General features: G+C 44.0%; 1 protein-coding gene across 4 annotated transcripts in view; it reads left to right on the top strand.

Annotated features, from left to right (window-relative positions):
• Window positions 1-14,005, top strand: part of LOC132392020 (rhotekin-like) — a 258,421-nt gene that overhangs the window by 39,367 nt on the left and 205,049 nt on the right. For all 4 annotated transcript variants that reach the window (XM_059965934.1, XM_059965935.1, XM_059965932.1 and 1 more), the window contains exon 4: window positions 5,641-5,758. In XM_059965934.1, the coding sequence (XP_059821917.1) occupies window positions 5,641-5,758 (118 nt within the window). The remainder of the gene's footprint in view (window positions 1-5,640; window positions 5,759-14,005) is intronic.

Raw genomic sequence — 14,005 nt, 5'->3', positions numbered from 1 at the left:
TGATGTGGATAGAGAATTGGTTGGCAGACAGGAAGCAAAGAATGGGAGTAAATGGGACCTTTTCAGAATGGCAGGCAGTGACTAGTGGGGTACCGCAAGGCTCAGTGCTGGGACCCCAGTTGTTTACCATATATATTTATGATTTAGACAAGGGAATTAAATGCAGCATCTCCAAGTTTGCGGATTTCACGAAGCTGGCCGGTGGTGTTAGCTGTGAGGAGGATGCTAAGAGGATGCAGGGTGACTTGGATAGGTTAGGCGAGTGGGCAAATTCATGGCAGATACAATTTAATGTGGATAAATGTGAGGTTATCCACTTTGGTTGCAAGAACATGAAAACATATTATTATCTGAACGGTGGCCAATTAGGAAAAGGGGGTCACTCCCAGCACAGTGATTAATCCCTTCCTATTTCTGACTTCCACCCAGACTGACTCCGTGGACACTCCTTCTGCAGTGCCCTCCCTTTCTATAGCCACGATACTATCCCTGACCAACAATGCCACTTCCCCCCCTTTTCTACCTCCCATCCTATTCCTTTTAAAACACCTGAACCCCAGGACCTGCGTCATCCAATCCTGTCCTTCCTCCAACCAAGTTTCAGTAATGGCCACAACATCGTAGTTCCATGTACTAATCCATGCTCTAGGTACATCCTCCTTGTTCCTAATACTACTAGCGTTGAAATAGACACATTTCAATCCCTTTAGCTGGCTACAATCATGTTCTATCCCCTGCCTGTCCTTCCTCATCAACTCAGAACTCTTAGCATCAAGCCATTGTCCTTCTACCTTAATCCCTGCACTCACATTCTGATTCCCACCCCCCTGCCAAACTAGTTTAAACCCTCCCCAACAGCTCTATCAAACCTGCTCACCAGGATATTGGTCCCCCTAGGATTCAAGTGCGACCCGTCCTTTTTGTACAGGTCACATCCACCCCAAAAGAGGTCCCAATGATCCAGAAATCTGAATCCCTGCCCTCTGCTCCAATTCCTCAGCCACGCATTTATCCTCCACCTCATTCTATTCCTATTTTCACTGTCGCGTGGCACAGGCAGTAATCCTGAGATTACTACCTTTGAGGTCCTGCTTTTCAACTTCCTTCCTTACTCCCTGTAGTCTTCTTTCAGGACCTCTTCCCTTTTCCTACCTATGTCATTGGTACCAATATGTACCACGACCTCTGGCTATTCTCCCTCCCACTGCAGGATATCTTGGATGCGATTAGAAACATCCCGGACCCTGGCACCTAGGAGGCAAACTACCATCCGAGTTTCTTTCCTGCGCTATCACTACTGCCTTCCTCTTCCTTTCCCTGCCCTTCTGACCCACAGGGTCAGACTCTGTGCCAGAGGCACGGCCACTGTCACTTCCCCAGGTAGGCTGTCCCCCCCAGCAGTACTCCTGCTTGAGGGGTACAGCCACTGGGGTACTCTCTAGTACCTGACTCTTCCCCTTCCCTCTCCTGACTGTGACCCATTTCTCTGTTCCCCGTGGCCCCGGAGTAACCACCTGTCTGTAACTCCTCTCTATCACCTTCTCACTCTCCCTGACCAGACGAAGGCCATCGAGTTACAGCTCCAGTTCCCTAACACGGTCCCAGATGAGTTGCATCTCGATACAGCGGGTGCAGATGTGGGCGTCCAGGACGCCAGGAGACTCCAGGACCTCCCACATCTGACACCGACCACAGAAACCTGGCATCTCACACATACAACCTCCTTTTGCAATTAACAACTGCCTCACCTCGTCCGATTATTGCCAAAGCCTGTTGAGCCAAAGCCCTATCACTCTGCTGCCTCTCACTCTGTTGCCCGCTGGCTTTGGCTGTCTTCTTTTTAAGCTGTTTGCGCTCCACTGGCAGACGTTACGCGCCTGCACAGTCTGGCCTCTCTCTTCCCCCGAGAACTCAAAACGCCTTCCCGCTGGAAATCCTTAGGTGCTCTTTTGCTGCTGTTACGTACTCGTGACACATGACAGTGGTACCCTTGTCACGTGACTGGGGCTGAAGCTATACTGGACTTGAGATAATGGTCTTGTGATAGTGGAGTGATGTCATTTTCCCGCCAGTAGAGATCATGTGACAGGTTTTTTTTATAGGTTATAAAAGGAAGATCCCACCCTGTGAGGAGGGGCAGTTCGTGGCTGGATTTGCCAAGTTGACTTCATGCCACTGCGTGATTTAATGTGATGACACAGTTTAGGTGAAAGATGAAGTTTTATCTAATGCCTAAAGTTTAGAAGGTCATTGCCAACAGTTTCTTTACAATACTGCTAGTTTGAGAATCAGTGGAAAGTGAAGATCGGAGTTCGGGAGTTAAAGATCGAGGAGAATCTATTTCGACGGTGAAACAGGTTTAACCTTGTTTAATCCTTATTCGAAAGAAATTTGTTGACTGTTCTCGTTGTTAATCTCTGCGGGATAGCAGAAGTTTGAGGACAGTGTGATAAAGGAAAGGTCAGTGCCTTTAAGCCGTTTCGTTACATTTCGTAAATTCTTCGTGGGAAGTTTGACGTCAGGGATCGAAGCAAAACGACGTGAAAGAGAATTTAAATTGTCTTAAAAAGTCTCTCCCTTGAATGGACTGTGAGCATTTTTGAACTTTTGGCAATACTACTTTAAAGAACTGTTTTTGCAACATCGCTTTAAGAACTGTTTGAGCTGCATCGTTTCAAGAACTGTTTAAGCTGCCACACAGCAGCTGATGTCTGGTTACGTTAGTGTTTGTTTACTTTTGGGGGGGTTTGTTTTCAGCGTTTAATAAACGTTTTGTTTGTTATATAAACCCTTGCCGAACTCATGTATTTATTGTTGCCTGAATACGTAACACTGCCTTCTTGTTCTGAATCCGAATATGAGAGGAAACTTCTTCACTCCTATGGTTGTGAGAGTGTGGAATGAGCTACCAACAGAGGTGGTGCATGTGAGCTTGATTTCAAAATTTATGAGGTTTGGGCAGGTCTATAGATGGAAGAGGTATGGTCCAGTGCAGGTCAATGGAAGTAGGCCATTTAAATGGTTTTGGCATTGACTATGTAGTGTCTGTGCCCCCAATTTACTCCCGTTCGCCTAGGATGAACTGCTGTAGACCCTGCCAACAGTGCAATCGCTTCGGTGTGGATACGGTGTGATGCACCCCAGTGCACCCGCAACACAAACTATCAGACAACACGCCGAAGGCGACTAAATAATCACAACTTTATAATGATTTCTTAGTGATGGGTTAGTAGAAACAGATAAAATAAAGGCGCCAAATCAGTAAGTTTATCAGTTTTGTGCACATATTGAAATATTATGTTGGAGCTCAGGACTCCAATTCCATCCACAATGACCTTCCGAGCCTTCAGCCACCGCCCAAACTGCCGAATTCCACTATTCGCCACCCTGGAACCACTGTCCGCCCCCCTCATGTCCATCCTCTTCACTCGCCTCCCACAAAAGACCGCGAACTCCAGCTCAGTTCACACATACTAGATAGCATAACAACTCTCCATTGGTTAGTCCCCCCCCCTTATCTGCACTTATAACCCAAACATTCCAGCTACAGAAATCCATTACAGCATTACAGACTCTTCTTCCTCAGAAAGCTGAAACAGGCCAAACTCCCACAAAAGCTGTTGCTTAACTTCTGTAGAAACATACGAAACCATCTTGACCAACGGCACCACCGTGTGGTGTGCCAGCTGCACAGCTGCTGAGTGACAAGACTTGCATCACGTGGTGAAGGCGGCCCAGCGAATTGTCAGGATGGAGCTCCCAGGACTGGACACCATCTATTCCAGCAGACACAGGAGGAAAGCAATCAGCATAACCAGAGACACCACACACCCCGGCCACTCCCTGTTTGGCCCACTGCTGTCCAGCAAAAGGTTCAGGACACTAAAAGCCAGAACAAATAGACTGAGGAACATGCTTCTACCCCAGAGCTGTGGCCTCTGTCACACCACTCCCACAGAACAATGACTGAAACTGACCGCAACAAGGACTCAAATACTTGCACTAATGGCACTTTGTGCATTACTATGATATGCTGGTGCTGCTGCAACTTATTTTCTGCTACTTATCTATTTAATACTGTTTTTATTACTGTCTTGTTTTTACCTACCGCTTTATTTAATTGCCTGAGAGGAAGCTAAACAGAGTTTCATTGTACCTATGTATAATGGCAATAAAGATCATTCAACTTTTTTAAAATTTAAGTAACGTTACAGAGAAGCTATTTCATTATAATGATACAGAGAAGCCATTTTGTTAGCGTTAACAGTTAACATCACAGTTAATAGTACTGAGAACCCTACAACTAGTTGGGCCAAAGGGCCTGTATTGTGCTGTTCTCTGTCTTTAGAGAGGCTGCAGAAGGACTTCTACATATGAGGAGAATGGGCAAAGAAGTGGCAGATGGAATACATTATCGGGAAGTGTATGGTCATGAACTTTGGTAGAAGAATGGAGTGACAATTCAAAAATCTGAGGTGCTGAGGTTTAGGAGGCCTTGTGCAGGATTCCCTAAATGTTAATTTGCTGGATGAGTCGGTGGTGAGGAAGGCATATGTGATTTTAGCGTTTATTTCAAGAGGACTAGAATATAAGGACAAGGATGTAATGTTGAGGCTTTATAAAGCACTGGTGAGGCCTCACTTGGAGTAGTTGTGGGCCCCTAAATGAAGAAGGGATGCGCTGACACTGGAGAAGGTTTAAAGATGGTTCAGGAAAATAATTCCAGTATTGAACAGCTTGTCACATGAAGAGCATTTGATGGATCTGGGCCTGTATTCACTAGAATTTAGAAGAATGAGGGGTGACCTAACAGAAACATATCGAATGTTGAAAGGCCTTGATAGAGTGAATGTGAAGAGGACATTTCCTGTAGCAGGTGAGTCTAAGACCAGAGGACAGCTTCAGAATTGAGGTTAGTAATTTTAGAACAGAGATATTTCTTTAGCCAGAGAGCGTTAAATCTGTGGAATTCGTTGCCACAGGCAGCTGTGGAGGCCAAATTATTGGGTATGTTCAGGACAGAGGTTGATAGTTTATTAATTAGTCAGGGCATGAAAGGATACAGGTGGGGAGGTTGTGGAAGGCAAGAGGTTGGTTTCGAGAGGGAAAATGGATCAGCCATGTTGAGGTGGTGGAGCAGACTCGATGCGGCAATGGCTTAATTCTGCTGCTCTATCTTATGGTCTTATCATGTCATCAGCAAATTAAATATGGGTTTGGAGCTGTGGTTAGCCTCACATTTGTAAGTATAAAGCGAGTAGAGCAGGGGCTAAGCACACAGCCTTGTGGGGCACCTGTGCTGATGAAAATTGTGGAGGAGACGTTGCCAATTCGAACAGACTGGGGACTGCAAGTGAAGAAATCATGGACAAGTGCTTGAAGGGAATTTTGAAAAGTTCTGAGAAGACAGTGAGTGGAGGGAAAAGAATAATCTGGGGAAGCTGGAAGAATAGGGAAGAAAAGGTTAGAATTGGTGAGGGAGGAGGGTGAGGATGTGGAGCAAGAGGAAGGCTGCTGAAATGGAAACGTAACCGACAAAAGAAGACATGAAGAGTTTGAGGTGGGGAGATGGTGATCTCTCAGTCCACTGAACTGAATAGTGTTGCCATTTCTGCAAAATCTTGTCCTTGTTCTTCACAGACGTTCATCATTATGCAGTATTCGGCCTGATGCAGATCGGTTGCGACATTTACGACACGGAGATGGTGATTGTGAATCGTACCGTCACTGACATTTGCTTTGAAAGTGCTGTTGTGTTGTAAGTAGAAAATTGCGCGAAACCAATCAGCTCATCTGCATTCGATAAATATTCCTGAACAGAACAGAGAACACAAACTGGTACAGCACAGCCCCAAGACCCTCAATGGCACTTCCAAACATGATGCCAAGTTGAACTAAATCTCTCCATTCCTTGCACGTTCTCGTACCCGAGCGTAATCTGCATCTCTCAATTCCCTGAATGTTCTGTGGTAAACTATGTATACCTGTCTGGACACGCCCCTCTGCTGACTGCTCCTGTGGCTCCTCCCACAGACCCCTGTATAAAGGCGATTGGGGCACTGCTCCTCCCTCAGTCTCCGAGATGTCGTGCTCCCTTTTTGCTGCTAATAAAAGCCTATCGTTCACTTCCAGTCTCCGAGAGTTATTGATGGTACATCATGTTCTCATACCCGTATATGATCCATATCTCTCCAGTCCCTGTATATTCTCACACGTGATCTGTATCTCTCCAGTCTCTGTACGTTCTCGTGCCCGTACGTGCTCTGTATCTCTCCAGAACCTGTACATGATCCATATCTCTATTCCCTGCACATTCTTGAATCCATATGTGATCTGTATCTCTCCATTCCCTGCACGCTCTCGTACCTGTAATTGTTCTCGAAGCAATAATACAGGGTCGTCGTGATGGGAGATTTAAATTTTCCAAATATTGATTGACATCTCCCAAGAGCAAGGGACTTAAATGGGGTTGAGTTTGTTAGGTATGTTCAGGAAGGTTTCCTGACACAGTATATAGATAGAGGAGAGGCTGTATTTGATCTGGTATTGGGAAATTAACCTAGTCAGGTATCAGGCCTCTCAGTGGGAGAGCATTTTGGAGATGGTGATCACAATTCTATCTGCTTTACCACAGCATTGGAGGGGGATAGGAACAGACAAGTTAGGAATACGTTTGATTGTAGTAAGGGGAAATACGAAGCAATCAGGCAGGAACTTGGAAACACAAATTGGGAGCAGATGTTCTCAGGGAAATGTGCGGCAGAAATGTGGCAAATGTTCAGGGAATATTTGTGTGATGTTCTGCAAAGGTTATTCCAATGAGACAGGAAAAGGATGGTAGGGTACAGGAACCATGGTGTACAAAGACTGTTGAAAATCTAGTCAGGAAGAAAAAAAAGCTTACAAAAGGTTCAAAAAAACAAGATAATGATAGAGATCTAGAAAATAAGGCCAGCAGGAAGGATCTTAATGAAATTAGGAGAGCCCGAAGGGGCTATTAGAAGGCCTTGGTGAGCAGGATTAAGGAAAACTACAAGGCATTCCACAGGTATGTGAAGAGCAAGAGGATAAGATGTGAGAGAATAGGACCAATCAAGTGTGACAGTGGAGAAGTGTCTATGGAACCAAAGGAGATAGCAGAGGTACTTAATGAATACTTTGCTTCAGTATTCACTACGGAAAAGGACTTTGGTGATTGTAGGGATGACTTACAGCAGACTGAAAAGCTTGAGCATATCGACATTAAGAAAGAGGATGTGCTGGAGCTTTTGAAAAGCATCAAATTGGATAAGTCACCGGGATTAGAGGAGATATACCACAGCTACTGTGGGAGGTGAGGGAGGAGATTGCTGAGCCTCTGACAATGATCTTTGCATCATTAATGGGGATGGGAGAGGTTCTGGAGGATTGGAGGGTGCAGATGTTGTTTCCTCAACAAAGAAAGGCAGTAGAGATAGCTATGGAAATTATAGAACAGTGAGTTTTACTTCAGTGATTGGTAAGTTGATGGAGAAGATCGTGAGAGGCAGCATTTATGGACATTTGGAGAGGCATAAAATGATTAGGAATAGTCAGTATGGGTTTGTCAAAGGCAGGTCGTGATTGAATTTTTTGAGGATGTAACTAAACACATTGAAGTTAAAGCGATAGATGTATTGTATATGGATTTCAGCAAGGCATTTGATAAGGCACCCCATGCCAGGCTTATTGAGAAAGTAAGGAGGCATGGGATCCAAGGGGACCCTGCTTTGTGGATCCAGAACTGGCATGCACACAGAAGGCAGGCCAAATATGTTGGTTGAATATAGTATTAATAATAAGACTCTTGGCAGTGGAGGATTAGAGGGATCTTTGGGTCCAAGTCTATCGGACACTCAAAGCTGTTACGCAGGTTGACTCTTTGGCTAAGAAGACATATGGTGTATTGGCCTTCATCAACCGTGGGATTGAATTCAAGAGCTGAGAGGTAATGTTAGAGCTATATAGGACCCTGGTCAGGCCCCACTTGGAGTACTGTGCTCAGTTCTGGTCACCTCACTACAGGAAGAATGTTGAAGCCATAGAAAGGGTGCAGAGGAGATTTACAAGGATGTTGGCTGGATTGGGGAGCATGCCTTATGAGAATAGGTTGAGTGAACTCGGCCCTATCTCCTTGGAGTGACGGGGGATGAAAGGTGACCTGATGGAGGGGTATAAGATGTTGAGAGGCATTGATCGTGTGGATAGTCAGAGGCTTTTTCCCAGGGCTGAAATGGCTAACACAAAAGGACACAGTTTATAGGTGCTTGGAAGTAGGTACAGAGGAGATGTCAGGAATAAGTTTCTTATGCAGAGAGTGGTGAGCTTGGAATGGACTGCCGGCAGTGGTGTTGGAGGCGGATATGATAGGTTCTTTCGAGAGACTCTTGGATAGATACAAGGAGCTTAGAAGAATAGAGAGCTGTGGTTAACCTTGGTAATTTCTAAAGTAAGTACATTTTCGGCACAGTATTGTGGGCCGAAGGCCTGTATTGTGCTGTAGGCTTTCTATGTTTCTATCTGTATCTCTCTATTTGCTACACATTCTTTTGCCTGTATGTGATCTGCATCTCTTTATTCCCTTCAATTTCTGGTACCTTTTTCATGATCCATATCCCTCTATCCCTTACGCGTTCTCATAGCCGTATGTGACTTATATCTCTCCATTTCCTGTATGTTCTTATCCCTGTTTTGTGATCTGTAACTCTCTATTCTCTGTTCGTTCTCCTATCCGTACACAATCTGTAACTCCATTCACTGTATGTATCCTGTATCTCTCCATTTCCTGTATGTGATCTGTGTCTCTCTATTCCCTGTACATTCTTGGACCTGTGCGCGATCCGTAACTCTCCATTCACTGTATGTAACTCCATTTCCTGTACGTTACGTGTATCCCTCTATTCCCTGGACATTCTTGTTGCCGAATGTGATCTGTGTCTATTCCCTGTACGTTCTCATACCCGTATGTGCTCCTTTTTTCTCTTTATTTGTTTTTTCTCCTTATTATAAATCTCTTTATTCCTTTTGCATTCTCGTACCCTTACGTTATCCGTATCTCTCTATTCCCTGCAAGTTCTCCTACCCGTATGTGATCCATATCTCTTTATTCCCTGTACATTCTCGTACCCATATGTGATCCTATCTCTCTTTGACTACATGTTTTCGTATCCATATGTGATCAGTATCTCTTTATTCCCTGTACATTCTCGTACCCATACGTGTTCTATGTCTCTACATTCCCTGGATTTTCTTGGACACATACATATTATTTCCTGGGCTATCCCTACTCCCTTTCTTGAATAAGGGAACAATATCTGCAACCCTCAATCCTCTGGAACCTCTCCCGTCCTCATTGATGACGCAAAGATCATTGCCAGTGGCTCAGCAATCTCCTCCCTCACTTCCCACAGTAGCCTGGGGTACATCCTATCCAGTCCCGGTGACTTATCCAACTTGTATAATTGCAGCATGACCTCACTGCTTTTCAATTTAATCCCTCTAGCACTGAAGGCTAACATTCTGTTTGCTTTCTTAAAAACCTGTTGTCCCTGCAAGCCAACATTTTGCGATTCAAGAACAAGCACTCCTAAGTCCCTCTGCACAACAGCATGTTGCAATCTTTTACCATTTAAATAATAATCTGCTCTTCTGTTATTTCTTCCAAAGTGGATGATCTCGCATTTACCAACGTTGTATTCCATCTGCCAGACCTTGACCCACTCACTGAACCTATCTATATCCCTCTGCAGACTCTCCACATCCTCTGTAGAATTTGCTTTTCCACTCAGTTTAGTATCATCAGCAAATTTTGCTACGCTACACTCAGTCCCCTCTTCCAAATTATCAATGTAAATGGTGACTATGCAGAAAGGTTGAAGTTAATAACTCATTTCTGTCTACCTTATCAATCAACCCTGATGAGTTTTTAACTGATGAATAATTAACTTGAAACTTTCTGCATAATCACTTAGAGTTGAACTGCATGTGCATGTAATGAGAGCTGTATAACTCATCTCCTTCTACCTTAGGCCACAAACTTATCAATCACCCCTGCTGTGGACACTTTCTGGAGGTCCAAGATCCGTGTGCTAGGTTTTCTAAAATTGACTCCTTCTACCTTGGGCCATGACCTTATCAATCACCCCTCGTGCTCCAAGTGTGGTCTCACAAGTCACTTATAAAGCCCCATCATCGCATCCCTGCTCTTATATTCTATACCTACAGAAATGAATCTCCACCATCTATTCAACCTGGAGGTTAACCTTAGGGTATCCTGCACAAGGACTCCCAAGTCCCTTTGCATCTCTGCATTTTGAATTCTCCCCCCATCTAACTAATAGTCTGCCTGTTTATTTCTTCCACCAAAGTGCATGACCATACACTTTCCAACATTGTATTTCATTTGCCACTTCTTTGCCCATTCCCCTAAACTATCTAAGTCTCTCTGCAGGCTTTCTGTTTCCTCAACATTATCTGCTCCTCAACCTATGTTTTGTATCATTGGCAAATTTAGCCACAAGTCCATTAATCCCATAGTCCAAATCATTGACATACATCGTAAAAAGCAGCGGTTCCAATACTGACCCCTGTGGAACTCAACTGGTAACCGGCAGCCAGCCTGAATAGGATCCCTTTATTCCCACTCTCTGTTTTCTGCTGACCAGCCAATGCTCCACCCATGCTAGTAACTTCCCTGTAATTCCATAAGCTCTTATCTTGATAAGCAGCCTCGTGTGGCACCTTGTCAAAGGTCTTCTGAAAATCCAAGTACACCACATCTGCTGTATCTCCTTTGTCTACCCTACTTGTAATTTCCTCAATAAAATGCAGTAGGTTAGACAGGTAGGTTTTTCTTTTCAGGAAACCATGCTGGCTTTGGCCTGTCTTGTCATGTGCCTCTAGATATTCCATAATCTCATCCCTAACAATCGATTCCAATAACTTCCCCACCACTGATGTCAGGCTAACAGGTCTATAGCTGTCTTTCTGCTGCCTCCCACCCTTCTTAAATAGCGGAGTAACATTTGTAATTTTCCAGTTATCCGGTACAATGCCAGAATCCATCGATTCTTGAAAGATCATTGTTAATGCCTCAGCAATCTCCCGAGCTACTTTCTTCAGAACTCAAGGGTGCATTCCATCAGGTTCAGGAGATTTATTCACCCTCAGACTGTTAATCTTCCAGAGCACCTTCTCAGACGTAATTTTCACTGCACAAACTTCACTTCCCTGACACTCTTGAATGTTTGGTATACTGCAGATGTGTTCCACTGTGAAGACCAAAGCAAAATGTGCATTCAGTTCCTCTGCCATCTCTGCGTCTCTCATTACAATATCTCCAGCGTCATTTTTTATGGTCCTATATATACCCTCAGCTCTCTTTTGCCCTTTATATGCTTAAAGAATCTTTTAGTATCTTCTTTGATATTAGTTGGCAGCTTTGTTTCATAATTCATCTTTTACTTCCTAATGATCTTCTTAGTTTCCTTCAAGTTTTTAAAAGCTTCCCAGTTCTCTATGTTCCCACTATCTTTGGCTTCCTTGTATGCCCTCTCTTTTGCTTTTACTTTGGCTCTGTCTTCACTTGTCACGGTAGTGTCCTTCTCCCATTCAAAATATCTTCTTATTTGGAATATATCTGTCTTGCACTTCCCTTATTTTTCACAGAAACTCCAGCCATTGCTGCTCTGCTGTCTTTCCTGCAAATGTCCCTTTCCAGTCAACCTTAACCTCATCCTGGCTGCTGTTTGGAAGCCTGTATACAACTGCCATTAGGGTCCTTTTACCCTTGTCATTTCTTAACTCAACTGATAGAAACTCTACACCTTCCGATCCTATGGTATTCCTTTCTAATGATTTAATATTAGTTCTTATACATAGACCACAACACCCCCTCTGCCTACTAATCTATCTTTTCTGTTTTAACTGCACCATGCTCCATTGCCCTGTAACTAATCCCACTGGCTGTGATTATAAGAAACATAGAAAACATAGATGATGCTAAGGAGGAGGTTGGGCTGGTTTACTCCTTGGAGCACAGGAGACTGAGGGGTGATCTTGTGGGCCATGAAACAATAAGGCCAAGACCATAAAGCCATGGTTTTCTTTGAGATCTTATTTCAAAGAATTCTCTCCAGTAACTGCCCTACCACTGACGTGAGACTCCTCTGTCTATAGTTTCCTGGATTAATGCTGGTTCCTTTATGAACAATGAACACCATTAGCTACTTGCCTGTCCTCCAGGACCTCATCTGTGACTAGAGAGGACACGAAGATACTGATCAACACTTCAGCAATATCTTCTCTTACCATTCTCAACAACCTGGGATATATCCCGTCAGGCCCATGGCACTTGTCCACCTTAATGTTTGTTAAGAGATCTAATACTATCTCCTCCTTTAACTTGAAATGCTCAAACTTACCAGTACTCTTGGTACTGATTTCATAATCTCCATGTTCTTTTCCAAGGTAAATATTGAGGTAAAGTATCTATTAATTACCTCACCTACATTCTCCACATGCAAGCTAATATTCTCTCTTTTATCCTTCAGTGGTCCTACCCTCTCCCTAGTTATAAGACCATAAGACTTCAGAGGAGAATTAGGCCTTTTGGCCCAACAAGTCTGCTCCACCATTCAATCATGGCTGATCCTTTTTTCCCCTGCCTCAGTCCCAATCCTTGGCCTTTTCCCTGTAACCTATCAATCTCTGCCTTAAAGATACCCAACAACCTGGCCTCCCAGGGTAGTAAATTCCACAAATTCACCACCATCTGGCTAAAGAAATTTCTCTAAACCTTTTGTTTTAAATGGATGCCCCTCTATCCTGAGGCTGTGCACTTTTGTCCCCAATTGCCCCACCATGAGAAACATCCTTCCCACATCTACCTTGTCTGGGCCTTTCAACATTCTAAAAGTTTCAGTGAGATCCCCTCTCATCCTTCTAAATTCCAGCGAGTACAAACCCAAAGCTATCAAACATTCCTCATATGATAACCTTTTCATTACTGAAATCATCCTTGTGAACCTCCCCTGAACCAGTTATCACAATTATCACAGTGAATGGCAGTGCTGGCTAGAAGGGTCGAATGGCCTACTCCTGCACCTATTGTCTATTGACCCCACACCAATGCCAGCACATCTTTCCTTAGATGAGGAGCCCAAACCTGTTCACAATACTCAAGGTGAGGTTTCACCATTGCCTTATAAAGCCTCAGCATCGCATCCCTGCTCTTGTATTCTGGATCTCTTGAAATGAATGTTAACATTGCATTTGCCTTCCTCATCACTGACTCAACTTGCAAGGTAACCTTTAGGGTGTTCTGCACAAGAACTCCCAAGTCCCTCTGCATCTCAGATTTTTGGATTTTCTCCCCGTTTAGAAAATATTCTGCACATTTAATTCTGCTACCAAAATGCATGAGCATGCAATTCCCAACATTGTATTTCATTTGCCACTTGCCCATTCTCCCAATCTGTCTTAAGTCTTGCATCCTACCTGTTTCTTCAACACTACCTGCCCCTGCCAATCTTCATATCATCTGCAAACTTGGCAACAAAGCCATCTATTCCATCATCTAAATCATTGATATACAGCTTTAAAAGAAGCAGTCTTAGCACCTGCAGAACACTTGAGTCACTGGCAGCCAACCAGAAACAGATCCTTTCACTCCCACTCACTGCCTCTTACCAATCAGCCAATTCTCTATTCATGCCAGTAACTTTCCTGTAATACCATGGGCTCTGAACTTGGTAAGCAGCCTCATGTGTGGAACCTTGTCAAAGGCCTTCTGAAAGTTCAAATATACAACATCCACTGCATGCCCTTTATCTGTCCTACTTGTAATCTCCTCAATGAATTCCAACGGACTCGTCAGGCAAGATTTTCCCTTAAGGAAACAATGCTGCCTTTGTCTTATCTTGTCCTGTGTCACCAAGTACTCCATAATCTCATCCTGAGCAATTGACTCCAACATCTTCCCAACCTC

This window comes from Hypanus sabinus, chromosome 3 (assembly GCF_030144855.1).
Source record: "Hypanus sabinus isolate sHypSab1 chromosome 3, sHypSab1.hap1, whole genome shotgun sequence".
NCBI classification, from domain to species: Eukaryota; Metazoa; Chordata; class Chondrichthyes; order Myliobatiformes; family Dasyatidae; genus Hypanus; species Hypanus sabinus.
This window is presented reverse-complemented; position numbering and strand designations above follow the sequence as displayed.